Source organism: Equus przewalskii, chromosome 22, assembly GCF_037783145.1.
Source record: "Equus przewalskii isolate Varuska chromosome 22, EquPr2, whole genome shotgun sequence".
Lineage (NCBI taxonomy): Eukaryota > Metazoa > Chordata > Mammalia > Perissodactyla > Equidae > Equus > Equus przewalskii.
The window spans coordinates 1,244,786-1,268,829 of record NC_091852.1 but is presented as its reverse complement, the minus strand read 5'-3'; the positions used below and the strand labels follow the sequence as shown (position 1 = coordinate 1,268,829).

Genomic DNA, 24,044 nt, shown 5'->3' with positions numbered 1-24,044 from the left:
TATGTGAATTCAAATCCTAAATCCATTTGATGGCATGGCTGTGGTTTCAAAATGTCAGAGGAAATTCATACACACATCTGTCTAAAGATCCCATGCCAAGACAGACAAGTCTCTCTTCTACATCTTCCCCGTTTTCTGCTCTCCAGATTTTTCTTCTGGCCCACTTTTCACTGAGGGTGTTACCTTTCAAGGTTTCTGATTTCAGATGAGAGTCTCAGTTCTAACTTGGGATCTTATGAGAACTTAAGAGCATGTCTTCTGTTCCCACAAGACTGTTAAAATTCACATCTTTTGGTAGGTGAGATGGGTAAATGCCTCCAGGACAGTAGTGGCGTAAGTGTCAGTTAATAATCTAGTTTTCAGCTCCTCCTTATTTTCGGCCTATTAGTATTTTACATACTTTTTTGCAAGCTCAGCTATGTATTCTGAATATTTTTATAAAAGTATTTTAACCTGTAGCTAGCCCTGATCTAGTGTTTAAAATTCGGCACTCTCACCACCACAGCCTGGGTTCATTTCCCAGGCAGGGAACCACACCACCCATCTGTCGGTTGTCAAACTGTGGCGGCTGCATGTTGCTGTGATGCTGAAAGCTCTGCCACCGGTATTTCAGCAAGGTCACCCACGGTGCACAGGCTTCAGCAGAGCTTCCAGACTGGACAGACTAGGAAGAAGGACCTGGCCACCCACTTCCAAAAAAATTGGCCATGAAGACCCTAGGAATAGCAGTGGAGCATCATCTGATAGAATGCTGGAAGGTGAGAGGGTGACACAAAAAGATAGGTCAGGGTTCTGCTCTACTGTACACAGGGCTGCTAGGAGTGAGAATCAACTCAACAGTACTAACAACAAATTTCAACCTGCAGTTCTTGGTGTTTTGTCGCAGGATTTTTAGGTGTATTATCTATGAGATATGAAATATTAAATGAAATAGAATCACAAGTTTCAAGTTTTCAAATCTAAAAATATCTTCTGTGAAATAATATTTTTATATACGTATCACATGGGAATGAGAATCAGGAATCATGTTCTAGTACTGATTTTGTGGGTAGATAACCTAACATTTCTCAAACTATTTTATTATCTTTAAATTAGAGCACTGGATCAAGGGATCCCTAAGATTCCCTCAAGTTCTAATATTCAATGAGTCTATGAAGTAAAAATGGTATTGGTGAAGGAACAAGATGTAATAGTACTCATCATATTCCTAACACGAACCCGCTATTCACTATCTTTCACTATACCTTGCTCATACCTCAAATTATCCTTTTGTTGACCTGAGTTTTTTCTTTTGTTTTTTGTCATAAAAAAAAACACACATAAAATTTACCTTAACCATTTTTAAGTGTACAGCTCTGTCATGTTAAGTATATTCACACTGTTGTACAACATCAACTTTTAAACTTTAAGGTTTAGGTTACTTACTAGCAAAGTATACATCTATTTCTACCATCTCTACTTTGCCTTCACTCATCTCTTCTTCGTTATTCCTTTCTTCCCCTTAATACATGGCTGGAACACTGTATCAAGGGAGAAATGCTACAGCCTAAAATCATCTAAATGAAAGTCTAAAACTCAATTTCTTGTGTTTTCTTATTTGTCAGTTTCTTGTGTTCATACTGCTATGGATTGAATGTTTGTGTCCGCTCAAAACTTACGGGCTGAACTCCTAAAACTCAACGTAATGGTATTACAAGGTGGGGCCTTTGGGAGGTCATTAGGTCACGAGATGGAGCCCTCATGAATGGGATTAGTGCTCCTAAAAACTAAAAAAGAGATACCACATAGCTCTCTAGCCCCTTCCACCATGTGAGGACACAGCAAGAAAGTGCCAGCTATGAACGAGGAAGAGGGCTCTCATCAGAATGCAATTATGCTGATGCCTTGATCCTGGACTCCCCAGCCTCCAGAACTGTAAGAAATAAATTTATGTTGTTTAATAAGCTACTTGGTCTGTGGAATTTTGTTACAGCAGCCCAGATGGATTAAGACATATGCCTATTTTTTCCTTGAGCCTTTTTGCTGGATTAACTCACAATTTTGGAGTCTATGAACCACATATATTTGACTTTTGCAGTGTGAATATAAACTATTTTTTGGTAAAATATTAGAAAGTTTAATCACCTTTCTCAAAGATCTCTTTCATACGCAAGTATAGTCATGTTTCAATGAATGATAGGGATATGTTCTGAGAAATGCATCGTTAGGCAATGTCGTCGTATGATCAGAGTACACTTACACAAACAGATGGTATAGCCTACTATACATCTAGGCTATACGGTACTAATCTTATGGGATCACTATAAATATGTGGTCTGTCATTCACTGAAACATCGTTATGTGGTACATGACTTTAATATTCTTTTGAAATGCCTATGCTGTCATCATCTGTGTTTTTTCTTTTTGTATTTTTAATAGGCTTGATTTTGCTAGATTCTCCTTTGCCAATGGTTTTGCACGTGATTTAGTTACCCAGAATAATTTGCATTGACTTCAGGAATTCCTCAATATTTACAAGACTTTCAATTTCACTTTGCAGTGATTAGCATTACAGTCTTGAATGTTTACAACATCAGCACCTATACAAAGATGTCATTGCGATGGCCTCAGACAAAAGCTACTCTTGAGTGGAGAAGGAATGTTTAAGAATGTCTAATTTTGTGAGGCACCTAATTTGCTAAAAACATATTTTTATGTCATGATTATTTCTTCTTCACTATGCATCATATGGTGGTGAGGTTAAATAACACTCAGAAATTGAAGTCCTTTCCTCTTCTGTTAGTCACAAGAGTATTCCTTCAACCAGATGATCTCTTTCATTAAAATCAAATTTTACTTCTGAATCTGTCTTATCACTTCTATTCAGAGGTCAGCTCTTTAAGGATCAACATCCTAAATCAAAGGACCCCTGGAAGAATACAATTTTATACAACTAATCCTTTCAGTGGGGGAAAAATGAAACTTTGTCTGTGGTCCTTGTAGGAAAAAAAGTAAGCCTGACTGAAATTTCCAATTGCCATTGATTTAAGGGACAATGTGAAAAGAGCTTAAGTAAAATAGATGTATTTTATCAATTTCAAAATGCAGATTTTTCTCTACATTAAAAAATTTCCACTATCAGGGTGGATGTTAAAATCAAGAGTTACAATTATAATAAGCAGTTTCTTCCTCTTCTGTCAGCTGTACCTAAATAATATGCCTTATGACCCATGGTGTTTTAAGTTAGAATCTAGTCTATAATTCTAATCTAAGTAATAATGTACTTCTATTAACCAAAATATTAAAGGGAAGCAACGGCTATGCAGAATGTGCAACTTTGAAGTGGACGCAGTCCATGGATAACAACAGTAATAGCAATACATAGTCGTTACTACTTATTTAATTCCTACAATAACGCTTTTTAGGTAGGTTACTTTTATCAGCCTCTTTGCTGTCACGGGTGAGGACACTGAAGCAGTGAGGTTAAATGACTTAACCTCCTAACCACGTGTGAGGGCCAGCAGCTCACACACACCGGATGAATTAGGTGCTTCTCATGGATACAAAGTTTCTACCCGCTGGTAAACAGAAACAAGCTCTATTCTAGATGAAGCTTTCTATGAAGACCTACTGTCAATTCCTAGTATTTGTCAAAAAAAGGCTATCTCCTTATAAAGCAAACAGCCATAGTTTTCCTCATTAGGATCCTGTGATGGGACGCCTGGGGGGAGCGGTGCTTGGCGGCCCAGGGTTCGCAGGTGGGATCCCGCCAGGACACAGCGCCGCTCATCCAGCCACACTGTGGCAGTGACCCACAGAAAACAGAGGAAGGCTGGCAACGGATGCTAGCTCAGGGCCAATCTTCCTCACAAAAATTTTAAAAAAGATCCTGTGGTAGACAGAATAACAATGCCCCAGAGATGTTCACATCCTAATCCCTGAAACCCATGAATATGCTACTTTACATGGCAAAGGGGCTTTGCTGATGTGATTAAAGGTACAGACCTTGAAACGAGAAGAGTATCCTGGATTATTCAGGTGGACCCAATCTTATCACACGAGCCCTCAAAATCAAAGAATCTTTCCCAGCTGCGATCAGAGGCAGATGTGATTACGGAAGGGTCGGACGTGCAACACCCCTGGCTTTGAAGAGGGGAGGGAGGTGGCCACGAGCCAAGGAACGTGGACAGCCTCCGGAAGCTGGAGAAGGCCAGGAAACGGATCTCCCGTCGAACTCCGAGCGCGTGCAGCTGCACCTCCACGGCTGCCTGGACCCGCGCCGCACTCCGGCCTCGCGGAACGCAGAGCAAGCTCGCGCGGCCGGGAGGACAGCACCTCGCGCGTCTCCTGCCACGAAGCCCGTGGTGGCTTGTTACAGCGCCCTGGACCCAGCACAGGCCCATTCGGGCTGACCCAGCTCCAGGAAGCGCCGTGCGGGCCAGGCGGGCATTCCGACACGTGCAGGGCCCCGTGTTGGATGAACACTGTACAGCGCATGGAGAAGCGTTAGGTAAACCGTCTCCATTAACCCGTTGGTGGCAGGCTACCCCGAAGATGCCCACAAAAGCAGCTTCATGATTTGCTTAGCGTCTTCCCGTCACGGATCATCCAGACGGCCGGCAGCCTCAGACGGCACACGGAGAACGCGGCGAATCTTCAGCGTTTCACCTCGGCCTTGCGCCCAGGCGCCGGCGGCCGGTTCTGCGCCCTCAGCAGTCGCGTACGCCCGGCGACGCCTCAGCATCGAGGGCATCGCCGCCTCCCAGAGCGCCCGCGCGGGCGGCGACACGACGAAGCGCCCAAGCGCAAACAGAAGCCAGAGGCCACGACCCGGGCACGGCGGTCTCCCGCCAGGCCGCCACCCTTCTCGCTGGCCCTTAATGCACCACAGCGGGACCGAGCCCGCGAACACCTCCCGGGCTCTCTCCTCGCCGCCAGATCAACACCAGGCAGGCAGGCCACATCAAACCTCGCGATACTTGCAACTCGCACGGACCTTGTGTTACAGGCTTCCGGGCGGAGAGACGGCCGGAACACTGCCCCGCCCTTGTAAAAAACAAGATTTTGTTCTCGCGACATTCCGATGACAGTTCGGAGCCCGTTCTCGCGGGATTTTCCAAGTCAGGGTGGAAGTTGCGGCGGGTGCTAGAGGAGGCTCAGCGCTGAGAGGAAGGGTGGGGGGTCGACATGCCCGTTGTGGGTCTTGCCTCGGCGGCGGAGCCCGGGACGATTAGGTGAGCGCCGACTTGCCAGCTTGCATAGCGTGCTCCGGCTCTGCCGTTGCCTCGGACGCCGCCATCCCGCCTCCCTGGGCCCCGCCGGCTCCGCCTTTGCTCCCTCCCGTCCCGTGGCGTCGGGCTCCGGGCGGGCGATGCTCGGAGGGCGGCGGGAGCGGGTGTTGGCCGCGGTCCGCCCGCCGCCTCCTCGCGCGCTCCGCCGCCGGTCGGGCGTTCAGGGCAGCCGGGCTGCCAGGCCCCTCCCCCTGGCCAGATGGATCCCTCTGCCCCGAAGGCCCGCGCGGAAGCCGCCGGCAAAGGTATGAGCTCCGAGCTCGCCTCTCTGCCCTGACACCTGTCCTCCCTGCGCCGGGCTGGTCCCCTTCCCGCCAGTTCCCTTGGGGTTAGGGTTTGGGCCTGTGGCTCCTCTGAGTGACAGCTGGAGATCGTCAACGCCCTCCAGGGCAGGGACCAGTTGTTTACGGTCAGTCCTGAGAACCTGGATCTGGAGTCAGGCTGCCCTTGGATCTGTGCTGGCTCTGACAGTTACTTGCTGAGCAGCTGGGCGATCTCCTCATCTGTAAAGCTGAGATCGTTGCTGAGCTCTTGTGATTATTCAATGAGAAGGTGAATGTCAAGCACTTACGTGACCCAGCGTCTAGCCCATAGTAAGCGCTGAGTAAATATTTGATATTTTTATTCTTTATACTTGTATGCTCCAGTTCAGAGTGAATGGGAGAAGTTTGTTGTTAAGTAGATGAATAAAGGTTGCGATGTCTAGTTCAGTTTACTAATTACACAAAGAGCTTAATATATGATGTACTGAGTCAGGGCCGTCACCGAGAGAGGGTTTAAGGAGAGTGTGGTTATCTGCCACAAGTCCTGTAGGATGCCTTCCTGTTCCCAAATTAATGGACTTCATTATGAATAGTGATATAACAAAAGCTACCCTATGTTCAGTGCTTGTTCTGTGCCCAGCAATATGCCAGTTGTTTACCTACACGCTTTCCTTGGAGGAAGATATCGATCTCATTAGATAGATCAGGAATATCATTAATCGCATTAATAGGAGGAATTCAGAGCTAAAGTTCAGAGAGTAACAAGCCTCAACTCTGCAGGCTAGGAATTGATGACACTGTAATTCAGGGACCACAAATGTAAACACCTACAGAAACCTGGTAAGTGAAAAAGATCGATGAAACTCCTGAGTGGAGTTTACAGGGACTGGGGTGCTCATACCTCAGTCAAAAGGGTCGGAGTCACTCAGTTCCAGGGAATTGGTCATTCACGTGTGAGCTGGTACAGCTTGGTAGCTACAAGGTCGGTTAGCTTGTTTCAAATCCAGGCTCTGTTGCTTTCCAGCTGTCTGACCATGGGCAAGTTGGTTAACCTTTATCTGTTTTACCATTTGTAAAATGGAACTAATAATATCAGGTATGTGAAGTAATAAAAGGGTTGTTGTGAAGCTTAAATGAGCTACTACATCTAAAGCACATACCAGCACACATAAGCTTTCAAATGTTAGTTATATATGAATATTTGTTAATTTTACAGGTATTTGTTTCGAACATTGTTCTAGGTCCCTAGGATATAGCAGTGAGCACAAATTAAGTCTCTGCTGTAGGCAGCTTATATTTAAGTTGAGATAAACAGTAACAGATATTCATATTTTTCTCTGAAAATAGAATCAAGCAGAGTGAAGGAAGAGAGTGGCAGGGGATGCTATTTTAGATCGGATGGTCAGAGAAGACACCTCTGAGGAGATGCCATTGGAGCAGAGATCCAAGTGAAGAGACAGAATCAGAAAAGAAAGCCCAGGAGCCTGGAGTGGGAGCTGGTTTGCTGTGTTTGAGGAATAGCAAAGGAGGCCAGTTTGGAATGAAAGAGGGAGAGAGGTTAGGATATGAAGGCAAAGAGGAAGACAGAGACCAGATCATGAGGAGCCTTAGCCCCAGCCCCTCCATCAGTCCAACAGGAAATCCTCCCAATTTAAACTGTTTGTTCTGAAGTTTGAATACGTAGAGATTCCAGCCCTAGTTCAAGCTTAACTGAATCTATTTAGTTCTAGAAATTATCCAAACTCAGGAACCAAATACCGTTTCATAATCTGTTGTGTGAAGCCCATAAGGCTTTGTACATGCTGTGCCCTCTGACTGAGAACTCCTCTTAGATCTCCTTCCCTTTTATATTGTGTCCTCTGTGCTTCTTTCTCATAGCACTCTGTTCTCTTCTTCCAAAGCACTTATTATAGTTTCATGTTTGTGAACTTTGAGTATCTATCTCCCTCACTAGAAATCAAGGATCTGTGAGGTCAAGGATGTGTTTTCGTTAATAATTCAGCATGTTTATTGAGTGCCTACTGTGTGCTGGTCCTGGAGACAAAATTTTGAACAATACAGACATTTTCTTGGAAAGGAAATTAGTCTCTAATGGGAGAGACGTATAAAAACAAGTAAACATGATAATTAAACATTGTGATATGTGCTGTGGAGGCAAAAAAATACTGAGATACAGAATAATGGAGTACTCTACTTTAAATAAGGTGGTCAGAGACGAAATCTCTGAGATGACATAAAAACAGCTGGGAGAAGCCCTGATTAGTATGTTTGAATCAAGGGAAAAATTGACAGATTAAGTTGGAAAGGTAAGTAGAGGCAGATCATATAGGAACTGACAGGCCATGGTAAGGCGTTTGGACTTTATTCTTTGTGCAGTAGATAATTATTGAAAGGTTTTAAGTTAAAGATTTACTAATAATTTATATTTCTAAATAGTCGATATTGCTGCTATGTGGAAAATGGCTTGTAGCGGGGGAGTAGGGGCAGGAGAGAATGGTTAGGAGTCTATAGCAGTAATTTAGGAGAAAGCCAAAGGTAGCATGCCTCAGGGCAGAGATCAGCGAACTACCAGGGGCCCAATCTGGCCTGACACTTGTTTTCATAGATAAAGTTTTATTGGAACACAGCCATGCCCATTTGTCTATGTGTTGTCTGTGGCTACTTTTGTGTTACAAGGGCGAGAGACAGTATAGCCTGCAAAATCTAAAATAACAACTAAAACCTGACTACAGAAAACGTTTGCCAACAGTTGTTTTAGACAGATGGTAGCATGGAGGAAAGTATAGAGACTCCCCTCCCATTCATAGTGCTGTATTTTCTAAATAGAGAATAAAATAGATATCTGTACAGTTAAGCACAGATAAATTCATAGAGAGAAGTCAGACTCTTCAAAGAGTAATGCTGCCTTAGCAGAAAGAGATCTTAGAATCCATCTCTCTTTTAAGAACCTCAACTCTTCAAAAGCTAGAAGGGAAAAAGCTGTGACAAGGCTGGTACAATCACTCTAGCTGAATTGGAGATTCTCTTGGTTAATTGTATACAAATTCAAGCAATGGTTTAGAAGCAGCAGTGTTGACAGTAAGAAGAAACAGCTGTCTCCAGAGAAGGGCGATGGAACAATTTAAAAAAACAGATAGAAGAGTCACAAAAGCGTTCCTGTCCAGAGGATATTAGCTTACTCACTACCAAGTCTTATTCACTATTACTCTACTATATCGTGAATAATACACATAATGGTGATGAGCTGTGCATCAGAGTCACCTTTTGAATTCAACAGTAACAGCCAAACAAGGTAATCAAACCAGATGTCCACTGAATCAGAGTCAACAGAGGTAGTGTCCAAAGGTGTATGGGGAGATTATGGCACACGGCCAGGGTGAGAACCACTGGAAATAGATTATGCGATCTTTATTCTGCTTATTATAGGAGAACATCTGATAATATATTTTACATGTCATAAGTATAATTTATCTTGTTTCAGTTATTTGAAAAGGGTATGTATGTGAGGTACATTTTTTTCTCATAGCAGTGAATAGTGAGGTGTTCCTTTATAAGTTAGATTTGGAGACTTTATTTTCTTCTTTGTTATTATAGACATGTGGCATCCAGGAGAACGATGTCTCGCCCCTTCTCCAGATAATGAAAAACTTTGTGAAGCAAGCATAAAATCTGTCACAGTGGATGAAAATGGGAAGTCATTTGCAGTTGTCTTATATTCAGATTTTCAAGAAAGAAAAGTACCTCTTAAAAGACTTCAAGAAGTAAAATCTGTCAAAGATTGCCCCCGGAGTTTTATATTTGATGATGAAGATTTGGAAAAACCGTATTTCCCAGACCGAAAATTTCCGTCATCTTCTGTTGCTTTTCAATTATCTGAAGATGGAGACTCTATTCCTTATACTATTAATAGGTATTTGAGAGACTACCAAAGGGAAGGGGCCCAGTTTCTCTATGGACACTTTATCCAAGGAAGAGGATGTATTCTTGGTGATGACATGGGACTAGGAAAAACAGTACAGGTATTTATTTTAATTACTTTATAATTAAAATTCAACAAAGTCAATTTATTATGTACATGAGTGGATACTGTATGCAAATCTCTATTTGTACTCCTAACTCCTGTGGTAGCTATTTCATGTGTTGTGTGTGTGTATGTTTGTGTGTTTGTCTCACTCACTACATAGTAAAGTCCTCAAAGTTAAGGATAGTGTTTATTTTATCCTCAGGGCTTGTTTAGTACCTGTGAAATACATTGTTCATGATACTGTTTCGGTATGACTTGGCTTCATTTTACCTTTGGTGATGCTAGTATTAAGGTATCAATTATGTTTAAAGTAGTTTAACTTTCTTAGTAAGACTTTATGGAAGGGAAGTATTCTGACATTTCTTAAGCTAGAGAGCATGGTTAAATTGATTTCCTGCAAGTCTTTTGTGCATATTGTTTGGAGTTTATCATATTAGAAATTTCTTAACCTGAAGTCCTTGGGCTGCTGGTAGTTCTAATGGTAGACTTCAGAGTGGCCCCCTATTTTCCTTAAAGTATGCTGGAATTTGTACATGTATCTACTTTTCTGTAGAGAGGATCTATGGTACTTATCTATTGCTATGTAAAAAATTACTCCAAAATTTAGCAGCTTAAAAAATACACATTTATACACATTATTTATACACAGTTTGTGTGGGTCAGGAATCCAGGTAGAGTTTAGCTGGGTTCTCCGGCTCTGCATCTCACAAGGCTGCAGTCATCTCAAGGTTGAACTATAGAGGATTCACTTCCTGGCTCACTTGGTTGTTGGCAGGATTCAGTCCCTTGTGGGTGTTAGACTGAGGCCTCAGTTTCTCTCAAGCTGTTGGTGAAGGCCTCCCTGGGTTCCTTGTCACATGGGCCTCTTCGTGGAGCTTCTCACAACATGGCAGCATGCTTTGTTAGGGAGAGCAAGTGAGAGGGCAAGAGAGAACACTAGTAAGACAGAAGTCATGGTCTTTTGTAACCTAAGAGACAGCCCTTCGCTGTTGCCATATTCGTTTCGTTGGAAGCAAGTCGCTGGGTTCAGCCTGTAGTCTAGGGGGGAGATTAAACGAGGTTGTGGATATCACGAGGTGGGGGTTATTGGGAGATCTGTCAGAAGCTGCCTGCCACAAAGGTTTGTGATCTAACAAGATTAGGGTTCTGAATCTAGACTTTATACCATACACTCATTCTGGATTTTCAGGAGTGTTTGTCTAGTTTGCATTAAGTCCTTCTGTTTTCTTCCTTGTAATTGAATTTAAGCTATTTTATTCTTCATGACACCTCCATTGTTAGTGGAACTCAAAGGTAAGTGAAAAACTAAGTTTAATATATAAAAATAGCCAAGTAATGCAACTATGTATAAAGCTCTGGTATAAAAAGCTAGGGTGAATAATTATAATTACAGTGTGTTACCATTAGCCATACTCTCTGTTCCTTTAAACCCAGGCAATGTACATAGTTCTAGGTTTGCACATTGAAGGTGCTAAATAATTGCTTGTGAAATGAATGAATTTACTTTCTCAGAAGAATAGGTGGCCAGAATAAAGAAAGAAGCCTTCAGGAAACTACCGTCTGTGCCCAAGATATGCAGATGAATACCAGAGGAAAATAAATAATAAGGCTCTTCTGTGACTATCTTTACATATACTTTTACTGTTTTTGCCCATTCTAGAATGTTCTTTCCCACGCTTCTTTGACTAGCCAACGCCTTTTTATCTTCAAAATCAGAAACATGAGGGTGCTACAAAAAGTGAGGTACAGTTTGGAAACCCCCACCCTAAAACTACTAAATACATTTCAAATTCTTCTGCATGTTTTAGGCTCAAATTTAGCTTTCATCTCTAGGCCCCATGTTACAAAGAAATTCTCTGTATTTTACATTTCATGGGATTATTTTTATTTATTTATTTTTTTTCTGCTTTATCTCCCCAAATCCCCCTGGTACATAGTTGTATATCTTAGTTGCACGTCCTTCTAGTTGTGTCATGTGGGACACTGACTCAGCGTGACCGAACGAGCAGTGCCATGTCCGCGCCCAGGATCCAAACCTGTGAAACCCTGGGCCGCCACAGCAGAGCGCACGGACTTAACCACTCGGCCAAGGGGCTGGCTCCATGGGATTATTTTTTAAGTGATTTTACTGTATAATCTTATATTACCTGACACACTGAAATCATTAGAAGGTTTTGAGTTGTGTTATGTGCTGTGAAAGTCTTTGAGGACTCATCTTCTGAAGGGTAGGAAATCGTTTCTTTTCTAATTTTGATACTCAGCTGGATTAGTCTGATTCTTGGGGACCTAGTTCTCTGGCTATTGTTCTTGTAACTCAGAGAATAATTTCTGTGTAAATAGGTGGTTTGAGAGACTCATTTAAGATAGACCTTCAGTAGATAATAATGACTAAGCCAGTTGAAGAAATGTGAACAATAATCAATGACTTCACTAGAATTTCAAAATGGTCTATAAAAATAGACCATTGGCATTTACTAGTTGAACCATAGTGTTACCTTCTTCATTTTTTCCCTATTTTCTGATATCATCCTTTAAGTTTTCCCCTTTTTTACATTCTAACTTGGTCATAATATGAAATTAAGCTCTTCTTTTTAAAAAAGCTTGTTTTATATAATAAATAAAGTTTGCTTTCCTCATTTCAAATGTAAAAGTTGGTAAATTTAATATTTTACATTCTTCAAGGGATGAGGATTAAAAAATGTCTATTTGAGGGGCTGGCCCCATGGCCGAGTGGTTAAGTTCGCGCGCTCTGCTGCAGGCGGCCCAGTATTTCGTTGGTTCGAATCCTGGGCGCGGACATGGCACTGCTCATCAAACCACACTGAGGCAGCATCCCACATGCCACAACTAGAAGGACCCACAACGAAGAATATACAACTATGTACTGGGGGGCTTTGGGGAGAAAAAGGAAAAAATAAAATCTTAAAAAAAAAAAATGTCTATTTGATCTAGTGATATGGAAATCATTGGTATCTTGAGCAAGGACCTTTATTTTTTTTTAAAGATTTGCAGCTGAGCTAACAACTATTGCCAATCTTTTTTTTTTTTTTCCTCTGCTTTTTCTCCCCAAATCCCCCCGGTACGTAGTTGTACATTTTAGTTGTGCGTCCTTCTAGTTGTGGCATGTGGGACTCCGCCTCAGCATGGCCTGATGAGCGGTGCCATGTCTGCGCCAGGATCCAACTGGGGAAACCTTGGGCCACCCAAGTGGAGCGCGCAAACTTAACCACTTTAGCCGCGGGGCCTGTCCAAGCAAGAACCATTTTGCTGGGATTTTGGGGGCACAAGCCAGAATGGAGTGGCTGAAGACATAGACACGGGAAGTATGCCCACCTCTTTAAGAAATGTGGCTTTGAATGCTGGCAAAAGTGAGCTAGTAGTAGCTGAAGGAGGATGAGATTTTGCGGGAATTTCTTGTTTGTTTTATATCTTTTGGGGATAGGGGTAACGTGTGTATTTTAAGTGAATTGGAAGGATCTTATTGAAAGGGACCAGTTGAATATGCAACATGCATAAATATTCACATACTATACTTCATATGTGCATGTCCATGAACACACAGACCAACATAAATACACAAAAAGATGGAATCACTACTATCTTACAAACTGGTTTTTTCCCCAACATGTTATTATGAAACTTTTCAAACGTAAAGAAGATTTGGAAGAATTGTACAATGAATACCCATATACCCACCACCTAGATTATCTTAACATTTCCTTATACGTGGTTTTGTCACATATCTATCCATCCATCAATCCATCTTTTGGTGCATTTTAAGTAGCGGATATTAGTATGTTCTATCCCCAAACATTTGTGCATGCATGTCATTAATTAGAGTTCAATATTTATTTACAATTCTTTTATTTTCATTTTGAGGTAAAAGTTACAATGAATGCCCAAATCTTAAGTGTACCCACCATTCCATGAGTTTTGACAAATACATATCTCTGTGTAAACCAAATAAGCCTTTCAAGATATAGAACATTATCATGTGCCTACTAGTCTTCCCACCATCCCCAAGAGGCAATCACTGTTCTGCTTTTTTATATCATAGATTTATTTTGCCTTTTCAATATAAATGGGATCATACAGATGCACTCTTGTGTAAGGCTTCTATCACTTAGCATAATATTTTGAGGTTCATCTATGTTGTTAAGTACATAAGTAATTTTTTTCTTTTTTATTGCTGAGTAGTGTTCCATTGTACACATACAGCATTTTGTGTATCCGTCCTCCTGCTAATTGATGCCTGGGCTATTTCCAGTTTCTATATTTTATGAATAAAACTAAGAACTTTCTTGAACAATCACTTATGTATTCATTTTTCTTGGGTAAATAATTAGAAATGAAATTACTTGGTCATAAGCTGATGTATGTTTAGTTTTATAAGAAATTGCCAAATATTTTTCCAAAGTGTTTGTACTATTCTGCATTTCTACAATGTATGAAAGTTACGGTTGCTCCATATCGTCACAAAATTTGGTCTTGTCAGTCTTATTAATTTTAATAGTTGTGATGAGTGTGTGTGTATATGTATCTTTGTGTGTTGTTTATATACTTTAATAAGGTATAATTGACATATAATAAACTGCATAAATTTAAAATGTACAATTGGATATTTTTTGCATGTTTATGTACCCAAGAAATGATTAGTACAATACCACAATCAAGGTAATGAATGTATCTATCACCCCAAAAGTTTCCTCATGTCTGTTTGTGCCCATGATATGTTCAACACCAATAATTCATCACCTACTATTTTATTTTACTTTTATTTTAAAAACTGCTTTTAGTTTTTAATTGCACTAAGAAATTAATTTGGGAAGGAATGCAAAAATCCCAGATTTTTATGAAAATTTTCCAATATTTTACAGAATTCTCACATGTAATTCAACAGGTAATTTGAAAATGACTCCCCTCTATACATTTACATTATTCTTAATTAGTTAATGTAACTAAAATAAGGAATTTCAACTGTAATGCATAGGTTTGAGAAACTGACCTTTGATAACCAAACAGCCCAACTAATAGGAAAGGAGGTGAATGGGCGCTTACTATAGGGCAGTGGTTCTCAAAAGTGTGATCTCTGGACCAATAGCATCAGCATCACCTGGGAACTTGTTAGAATTGTAAATTCTTGGGTCTTACCCCAAACATGCTGAATCAGAAATTCTTGGGGTAGGGCCCAGCAATCTGTTTTAACAAACCCTCCCTGCAACTTGAGGCACACACAAGTTTTAGAACCTTTGCTCAAACTAATGCACGTTTTTCAGAGGGCATGAAAACTGGTTAATGTGATGAGTTGGCTCAGTGAAGGTTGCTTAAGAGCATTTAGTCTATGTGAATATACATGGGATGATGACCATCTCAGTTTTTTAAAAAAATAAAATTTTACAAATGGAAGTGATATTGGAGATAATCTTGTTCAGTTTCTTTATTTAATAAATGAAGAAACAGAGACACAGTTCTACTAAATGACTTCCCTATAAGGTCATGTACAGGAAGTAACCAATTTCATCTCCATTCCAGTACTTTTTCTCCCTCTACCCTTTGCTGCCTCCATCTTGCAACCTTTTATTTGGCTTTAAATTAACCGTATTTATTTATCCAATCAGTTAACATTTATTAAACACTTAGTGTGGGCTGGGCCCTGTTGATAGGCACTGAAGAGCCTAAGATAAATGCACACGATCACTACCCTTACAGAGTTCACAAATAATGATGGAAAGAAACGTAGCCAAGGGGTCGTCATCTAGTCTGCTAAGTGGCATGAAGGGGAGGAGCAAGCCTGCCTGGGGTGTCAGGGAAGGCTTCACAGGCAACTTGGTATTTTCATCCTTTGCTTTTGAAAACTCACCAAAATTTAGAACTAATTTGAGTGATATCAATTAGGACATTAAGGGGTTTTTTTTTCATCAAAGACATAACTTTAGTATAGTGTTTGAAAAATTTATCTTAAAAGAAGACTTCATTCACTGAATCATGGTGATTTTTTATCTTAATTTGGTAATTGGCTTTCATAGGCACAAAGTCTTAAAGACTACTGTTAAATAAGTGTATGTGTTTTACATGTTTGTTTCCCCATCTGCTATTTGAAGCAGATGGTATTAGTACCGTTTGAGCAGCAGGAGAGAGAATTTTGCAAACTATAAAGATTTTCTTTGAATCCTTGTTTCCATATTATTAGATATTACATTATGAAAGATACCTTCACTGAAGGCTATTGTTTTCAAAAGCTATATATAGTAAACCTCAATCCTGAGAGAAATGGGGGGATTGCTGATAATGATAGCTTTCTTAGGTTATTGTCAATACCATTTTTTAGATAATATGATCTTCAGTAGATTCAAAAGCTGTACTAAAATTTAAAAGTTCTTTAGATCACAAGTCATGTCATTCACTCAGAATGTAGTAATAAAGAAAATAATAATATTGTCTTTATTTTCATTCATGGAGAAACTGCCATAATAACCAATGTGAAAGGCTAATTAATCCCCAGAGCCACAAACCCTTCAAGCAGGAAGAATGTCCTAGCATTTTAAAGACAAACTACTTTCCTCATTTTGGCATGTAGTTTGGATTTTAGGAATAGAACTTTGTAAGATAAATGGGCTAGGCGTCCTTTCAAAATAGCACTTTGTTGTTGTCTCTAAAACAAGCGAAAATCATCATACTTTTTAAAGTGTGATTCCAAAGTACTGTCTTCCCTTTTTATCTCCCAGGGAGATGAAAAATAAGCAATGTAGCCTTTTTTTGTTTTTGGTCCTATAAGAAATGGACAATTTTTTGCTGTGCCTTCTTCTGTTGTTGTAAGGGAAGGTTTGTGCATTATCCCCCTGCCTCTGATCTACTCTGCATGGCATGAGCGGACTGTGCATAAGGCAAGATGCCCTATAAAAACGAATGCCTGTAAAACAGAAGGTTTCCCAGAGTGATATTTCATTTCTGAAATGCAGTTTTTGGCCTTTTACTATTCTGTGGGTGACACTTAAATACTTATTTTTGTTCTTTTCATCTCTAAACATAATTTTAAAACCATTCCATGTTAAAGCATGTTCTGTTTTGTTTTGTTTTTTCAGATTAGTTTCATAAACCTTTATTGTAAATATTTCATTCTCCTTCTATGAATTAAGATTTTGGTAGACCTCTACTGTGCGAACAGCGTGATAGAGACGGCTAGATCTCCACTAAAAATTCGTATTCCCTTTGCATTCCCAGAGTTTTGGCCAGATGACAGAGACTACATTTCCCAGTTCTCTTGCATGTCTTGGGCTTGTGACAGATTCAGTCAACAGAAATGAGAGTGGAAGTGCTGAGTACCATTTACAATCCTGGTCCATAAAATCCACGTGTGCTATTCTTCACGTTCTCCCTTTCCCTATCTGCCTTTTGGATGTTGACACATTACTGCTAGCACTACCTTAATATAATAAGCTAAAAGTTTGTCAGTGGTTTTAGTGAGGCTCTCCAGTTAGTGTGTGATCTCAACTAAAGTCTAGTTTATTTTTGTTTCAATTTACTTTTTTGAGGTGGGTGAGTAATCTGTTAGGAGATAGTATAGATTACTTAAATGAGATGCAAAGATTTTTCTTTAAAATTGTTAGTGGATTTAGTGAATTAAGTAAAGCTAATCCATAATTAGAGCTTATAAATTTAGTCATCTTCTATAAAACTTCTTCCAAAGATGAGATTCTTAAATAAATATAGTAGACATTTCACATATCTTTGTTTCGTGGAATTTGACAAATTAAGTTAGAATTAAGATTGTATAGTATATCATTTTGCATAGACGAACAGATTGAATTATGAATTATCATAATTAGGGATATAGTTTTCCTTTAGCAATAAAGTATTTTTAAATTAAAGTGTATATGTTGTTTTTCTAGATATAATGCTGTTGCACACTTAATAAACTACAGTGTAGTGTAAACATAGCTCTTATATGCACTGAGAAACCAAAAAGTTTGTGTGACTCACTTTATTGCAATATTCACTTTATTGCTGTGGTCTAGAATGGAACCCACAATACCTGTGAGGTATGCCTGTGTTGAATTTTATTAATTTTTCTGCATCTATTGAGATAAGCATATTTTTTTCTCCTTTATTCTGTTAATATATTATTATATGAATCAATATGATTTATATTGATTGGTTTTTTAATGTTAAACCAATCTTGTATTCCTGGGATAAACCCAATTTATAGTGTTTTTATGTTTTGCTGGATTCAGTTGACTAATATTTTAAGAACTTTTGCATTTATATTTATTATGAATATTGGTCTACAATTTTTTGTAACGTGTTTGTCTGTTTTGGGTATCAGGGTTATGCAGGCCTCATAAAATAAATTGGAAAGTGCTTCTTTCTCCTGTCTTCTAAAGAGTTGTGTAAAGCTTGTGTTATTTTGTACTTAAATATTTGATGGAATTTACTAGTGAAATCTTTTGGACCTGGAGTTTCCTTTAAGTGAAGGTTTTTGGATAATGAATTCAATTACTTTAATAGATATGAGGCTACTCATATTTTCTATTTCTTGCTGTATCAGTTTTTAGTGAATTGTATTTTTTAAAGAATTTATCCCTTTCACCTATATTGCCAAGTTAATTTGCATAAAGTTTTTCATAATATTCCTTTGTTATTCTTTTGGTGTTTGTAGGATCTGAGTGATATCTCTTTGCATTCTTAATGTGGATATTTTGTATTCTCTCTATTTTATCCTCAATTAGCCTAATTTGAGGTTTATTGATTTTGTTGATCTTTTCAAAGACCAACTTTTAGCTCTGTTAATTTTCTTATTTGTTTATTTGGTATTTCATTGTTTTTGCAATTATCTCCGTTATTTCCCTCCTGCTTACCTTGGATGTATTTTGCTCTTCATTTTCTAGCTTGTTAAGGTAGAATCTTGGATCATTATTTTATACCTATCTTCTTATGCTCTAAATTTAGATCCAGACATTGTTTTATCTGCATCCTACAAATGTGATGTGTTATATTTTTATTTTCATATAATTCAAAATATTTTCTAATTTTCTGTGTGGGTTTTTTTTTTTGATATTTGGGTTATTTACAAGTATATGTTTGAGTTGCCAATATTTACCTAATTTTTCTCTAGATATTTTATCCTTAATGATTTCTAATTCCATAATGGTTAGAGAACATATTCTGTAAGATTTCAGTATTTTGAAAAATTTATTGAGACTTTTTTTAATGGCCCAGCTTATTGAACATACTGTGTACATTTGAAAAGAATATGTATTCTGAATGTAGTGTAGTTGGATGTAGTGTTGTATAAATATCAATTAGCAGGTCAACATAATTGATAATTTTCAGGTTTTCTATCTTTTTAATATTAATTGCTGAAAAAGGAAAGTTAACATCTCCTACTATGATTGTGGGTTTGTCTATTTCTCTCTTTACTTCTGTCAGTTTTGCCTTCATGTATTTTGAAGCTCTGTAAATAGGATCATAAACCTTTATGACTGTTACGTCTTCCTGATGAACTGACCCTTTTATCATTGTGGAATTTCTATTTCTGGTGATACTATTTAAAATCTACTTTATCTGATATTAAAATAGCCACTCCGGTATTCTTATGCTTACTGTTTACATGGTATGTCTTTTTCTATCCCTTTATTTCAAACTATGTGTGTCTTTATATTTAAAGTGTCTCTCTTGTAGACAACTTTTTTATCCATTCTGGCAATCTCTGATATTTAATTGGAGTGTTTAGTCCATTTATATTTGATGTAACTCCTGTTATGTTTGGATTTGGATATACCATTTTATTATTTGTTTTCTGTTTGAACAGACTGTTTTCTGTTTTACTATTCCTCCTACCCTTTTTGGGTTGATATTTTTTTAGAATTCCATTGTAATTTTTCTATTGCGTTTTTAACTGTACTTCTTTGCATTTGTTTTTTGGTGGTTGCTCTAGTGATAAAAATATACATTCCCAACTTTTCACAGTGTGCTTAAAGTTAATAATGTACCACTTTATGTAAAATGTAAGTATCTTGTAATAAAATAGATCATCCTATTCCTATTCTATTCTTATTCTTGTTTTAAGGAAACTAACAGTTAGGAAAGTTAAGTGTAATACCTAAGATACCTACCTAATACCTATCACCTGTCTAAATTTTGAAGGTTAAACCAAACTTACATTCTCAGAATCAACTTAACTTAGTTTTGGTATATATTCCTTTTTTATGTTTCTGTGTTCCATTTGGTAATATTTTAAGAATTTCGCTTCCATTTGAGTGAGAGAAATCGGCCTATAAATTTCCTGTATATAATATTTTTGTCAGGTCTTCTTATCAAGGTTATCTTGAACTCATAAAATGAGTTGAGGACATTTCTCCCTTTCCCTAAAATCTGGAGGAGTTTGACTAGCATTATAACTTTCCCTTTTTTTTAAAGATTGGCACCTGAGCTAACAACTGTTGCCAATCTTCTTTTGTTTTTTTCTGCTTTTTCTCCCCAAATCCCTCAGTACATAGTTGTGTATTTTTAGTTGTGAGTCCTTCTAGTTGTGGCATGTGGGACACCACCTCCGTGTGGCCTGATGAGCGGTGCCATGTCCACACCCAGGATCCACCTGGCAAAACCCTGGGCTGCCAAAGCGGAGCACGTGAACTAACCACTTGGCCACGGGGCGGCCCACGTTATATCTTTCTGAAGCACTGGGTGGACTTTATCGGTCAAGCTATTTGACCCTTAGTTTTCTTTGTGGAAGATTTATAATTATATATTTAGATTTCTTTAATAGTTATATGAATATGTAAAGTTTCTGTTTCTTCTTATACCAGTGTTGGTAAATGCTGTTTCTCCATTTCTTCTAAATTTTCACAATTATTGGCATAACATTGTTTATTATGTCTTACACGTATTTTTGTATGTGTGTTTGCCTCTTCTCTTACCTTCTCTTTTCTCTTTATCAGTTTTCTAGGAGTTTTTCAGTTTTTAAAAATCTTTACACAGAATGATTATTTGGCTTTGTTGATCCTTTTTATTGTATGCTTTTTCATGTTTTACAGCTCTGCTTTTTTGTGTTGTTTTCTGTTATTTTTATAAATTTTTGAAATAGATTCTTAAATAAGTCCCTCTGGCACAGCTTTAGGTGTATTCTACAAGTTTAATATGTAATTATTACTCATTATTATTCAATTCAAAATATTTTCTAATCTCTATTGTGAGTTCTTCTTTGAAGTATATTCCTTACTTTCCAAATATTTGGGGATTTTCTGCTTATATTTTTATTTCTTATTTCCTGCATTGTGATCAAAGAACATGTTCTATATGATTTCGATCTGTTGAAATGTGTTGAGATTTGCCCTATGACCTCGCGTGTCAACTTTGGTAAATATTTTATGTGTACTTAAAATGAAATGATGTTTTACAGTAGTGTACAGTGTTTTATCAAATGCTCATTAGGTCAGGTCTGCTAACCATGTTATTCAAATATTCCATATCATTACTGATTATTTTGTTTATTTGTTCCTACTGAGTTATTTCAAAATCTACCATTGTGCTTATGGATTTGTCTACGTTTTTGTTTCAGTAAATTTTTCTTTATTTAACAATCTACACTTTTTAAATAACTTCCAAGTGAATCAATTTTTTGTCAATATCAAGTTAAAGTGTACCTGTTTAATTTAGTAATGCTTTTTGCCTCGGGGTCTTCATTTGGTATAATATAGCTGTATCAAGTTTCTTTTGGTTTTTATTTGCATTGTCTTTTTTCATCTTTTTACTTACAACTTTCTCCATCCCTTGTTTTAGATGTTTTTCATGTAAATGGCGTATATATTTTATGTGCCTGACAACCTTTGTCTTTTAATTAGAGCATTTAGCCCATTTCTATGTAATGGGCTTTCTAATATATTTGGATTTAAACCTACTATTTTACTGTTTCCTTTTATTTGTTGCGTGCCATCCATGTTCATTTTCATTCTCTTTTTTGCCTCCTTTTGGGTAGGTGATTTCATATTATTGTATTACCCTTCTCTTAGTAGGTTAGTAGTTACATGTTGTTGTATTTTCTTCTAGTGGTTACCCCAGAGGTTATAACAGACATCCTTGACTTATCAAAATCTAATATAAATTACTACTTTTATTTCCTCTTGGATAACACCAGGACCTCAGAAATTGTAACTACACTGTCCCCTCTCTGACTCATATACATTTGTTGTCATATCTTTTATTTTTTTATTTGATCCCAACAGGACATTTTATATTTATTTCATAATGTCAATATGCATTTATATTTTCTATATATTTACCATTTTTGTTCCTCTTAATTTTTTTCTGCATCACTGAGATACATAGGATCATTTTCCTTGTGCCTGAAAACATCCTGTAGTTATTTTCTTTAGTGTTGCTCTTTTGATGATGAATTTGCTTAGATGTTTTTTTTGTCTGAAAATATTTTCATCTTCATTCTTGAATGATTTTCACTGGATATAACACTAGATTGCTTTTAGTTTCTTTAAAACCTTGCAAATATCATTCTGTTGTCTAGTGTCTTCCATTGTTTTTGCTGCAAGGTAAGCTATTTGTCTAAAGATGTTGCTTTTTGTAGGTAATCTGTTGTTTTTTTCCTCTGGCTGTTTTTAAGATATTTTTTTTGTTTCAAGTTTTAAGTGTTTTTTTCTACAAAGTACCTACTTGTGGATTATTTATTTATTTATTTATTTAGTTTGGGCTTGATGTTCTTAGTGGCTCTGGAATGTATGGTTTGATTTTTTTAATCAGTTTTTAAAAGTTTTCAGCCTTTCTCTCTTCAAATACTTCTCCTACACCATTCTTTTTCTTCTATCATTTGGGATTCAGATCGTAGATATTCACTCCCATGTTAAAAACATTATTTTTTGATAATTTTTCTAATTCTGTCATTTTTTTCTTTAACTTTTTAATATATATGTTTTATTTTTCTAAAATAATGATCAATTCTTTTCCCCCAACCTTTAAAACAATTCTGCCAATATTATTTTTGCTATTTTCACAGTTATTCAAAGAGGTTAACTAACTTGCCCAAGTTCACATAACTGCCAAGAAACTAAGGCTGAATTGAACCAAAGTCCAATTGATTAAACATTTCTTGCTCTTAATTATATGAAGTCTTTCATCTATGTCTCTCTGTCATTCTCAGTTGATATTTGGAGAATACCTGTTATACAAAGTGGTGTGTACATTGATGAATTGTCTTAGTCTATCTTAAAATAACATTCTGTCATTCCACTTATATTTATTGTGCAAACAGAAGTACATAAATTTATGAGCCAAATATTACCCCCTTAAGGAGTTTATTTTCTACAAGGAAAAAAGAATGTACACAGTTTATTCTAATAGAGGATATGAACAGATAGTTTCCATGGATAGAAACAAGTAAGAAGGTAATGTTCCAGCTGATGAAATCAACATAACAAAAATTCATTGAGTAGGTAGAATTTGTCACAAAAGAGATGGCAAGGTGGGAATTTTTTTTACTCTATTTAAGGGTAACATGTATTATACATTTATATTATATTATGTATGTTATACATGTATATTATACATTTGTTCATTAATCCAAATAAAGAAAACCAATACTAGTGTTTCATGTTATGTTTTCCCCCTAACATACTCAAATTGTCACTAATTGGGTAGTTAGTCATGTAAGCAGTAAAATTTTGTCCATCATGATACATTATACATAGTGATTAAAAAAGTTGTGGGGTTTTTTTCCAGGTTATTTCATTTTTGGCTGCAGTTTTGCATAAAAAAGGAACTCGTGAGGATATTGAAAATAACATGCCAGAGTTTTTACTAAGAAGTATGAAAAAGGAACCCTCTTCTTCTACGGCAAAAAAGGTAAGATATCTAGAAATATACAACTCATAAAGCTAGTATTGCAAAAGTATGTAGAAACTTTTAAACATCACACAATAAATTTAAAACATAAGAATTTAAAGACATTATTAAAATATTTGTTTTATAGACCTAATATTTGAAGGATTATCAATTTCCTCCTCAAGTTAAATATGATTGACTCTCAAAATGGGAAAATATAATTTCAGCTTGAATTTCTTTTCAAGTCTTTTGCTTGGCTGGTGTACATGATTTGCTTAGATTAATTTGTTAAATTTTCATGAGTGTCCATGTAAAGTTAACTGAAGTACATCATATTGTTTTTTATTTATGTGAAAACGAAAAGGAGACAGTTGTAGATATTGGTAACAAAGGTGTGTCATTGATAAAGTTGCTTAGCAGACTAATTACATCCTGAAAATATGCAACAAATTCTTCTTATACAAGGAGGATTCAAGCTGGAATCGGAAAGGCTAAGATCTAGGCTTGTCTCTATCTCTGCACATGTGAATGCTTTTCATGTCCATACTTCAGTTTTCTCCTTTGTAAATATATGTTTAAAACTATCTTATATATGATCTTATAAAAAATAAGAGATTTCTAATAAAATAATGAATGCAAAAAATTGTACTCTACTTATGT

At 37.4% G+C, this 24,044-nt stretch overlaps 1 protein-coding gene and 1 long non-coding RNA gene across 18 annotated transcripts in view; one reads left to right on the top strand and one right to left on the bottom strand.

The window, feature by feature from the left end:
• Window positions 1–4,406, bottom strand: part of LOC139078461 (uncharacterized) — a 113,923-nt gene extending 109,517 nt beyond the window's left edge. For both annotated transcript variants that reach the window (XR_011531419.1, XR_011531418.1), the window contains exon 1: window positions 3,985–4,406. This is a non-coding gene — a long non-coding RNA (uncharacterized lncRNA). The remainder of the gene's footprint in view (window positions 1–3,984) is intronic.
• The window catches only part of ERCC6L2 (ERCC excision repair 6 like 2), a 144,232-nt gene that overhangs the window by 17,206 nt on the left and 102,982 nt on the right, over window positions 1–24,044 (top strand). For 5 of the 16 annotated variants that reach the window (XM_008528595.2, XM_070589909.1, XM_070589908.1 and 2 more), the window contains exons 1-3: window positions 4,351–5,515; window positions 9,128–9,552; window positions 23,283–23,405. In XM_008528595.2, the coding sequence (XP_008526817.2) occupies window positions 5,470–5,515; window positions 9,128–9,552; window positions 23,283–23,405 (594 nt within the window). In that variant the 5' untranslated portion in view covers window positions 4,351–5,469. Of the gene's footprint in view, window positions 1–4,317; window positions 5,864–6,313; window positions 6,374–9,127; window positions 9,553–23,263; window positions 23,406–24,044 lie in introns of those variants that run through there. The other 11 variants (XM_070589902.1, XM_008528596.2, XM_008528599.2 and 8 more) reach the window with 10 other exon arrangements.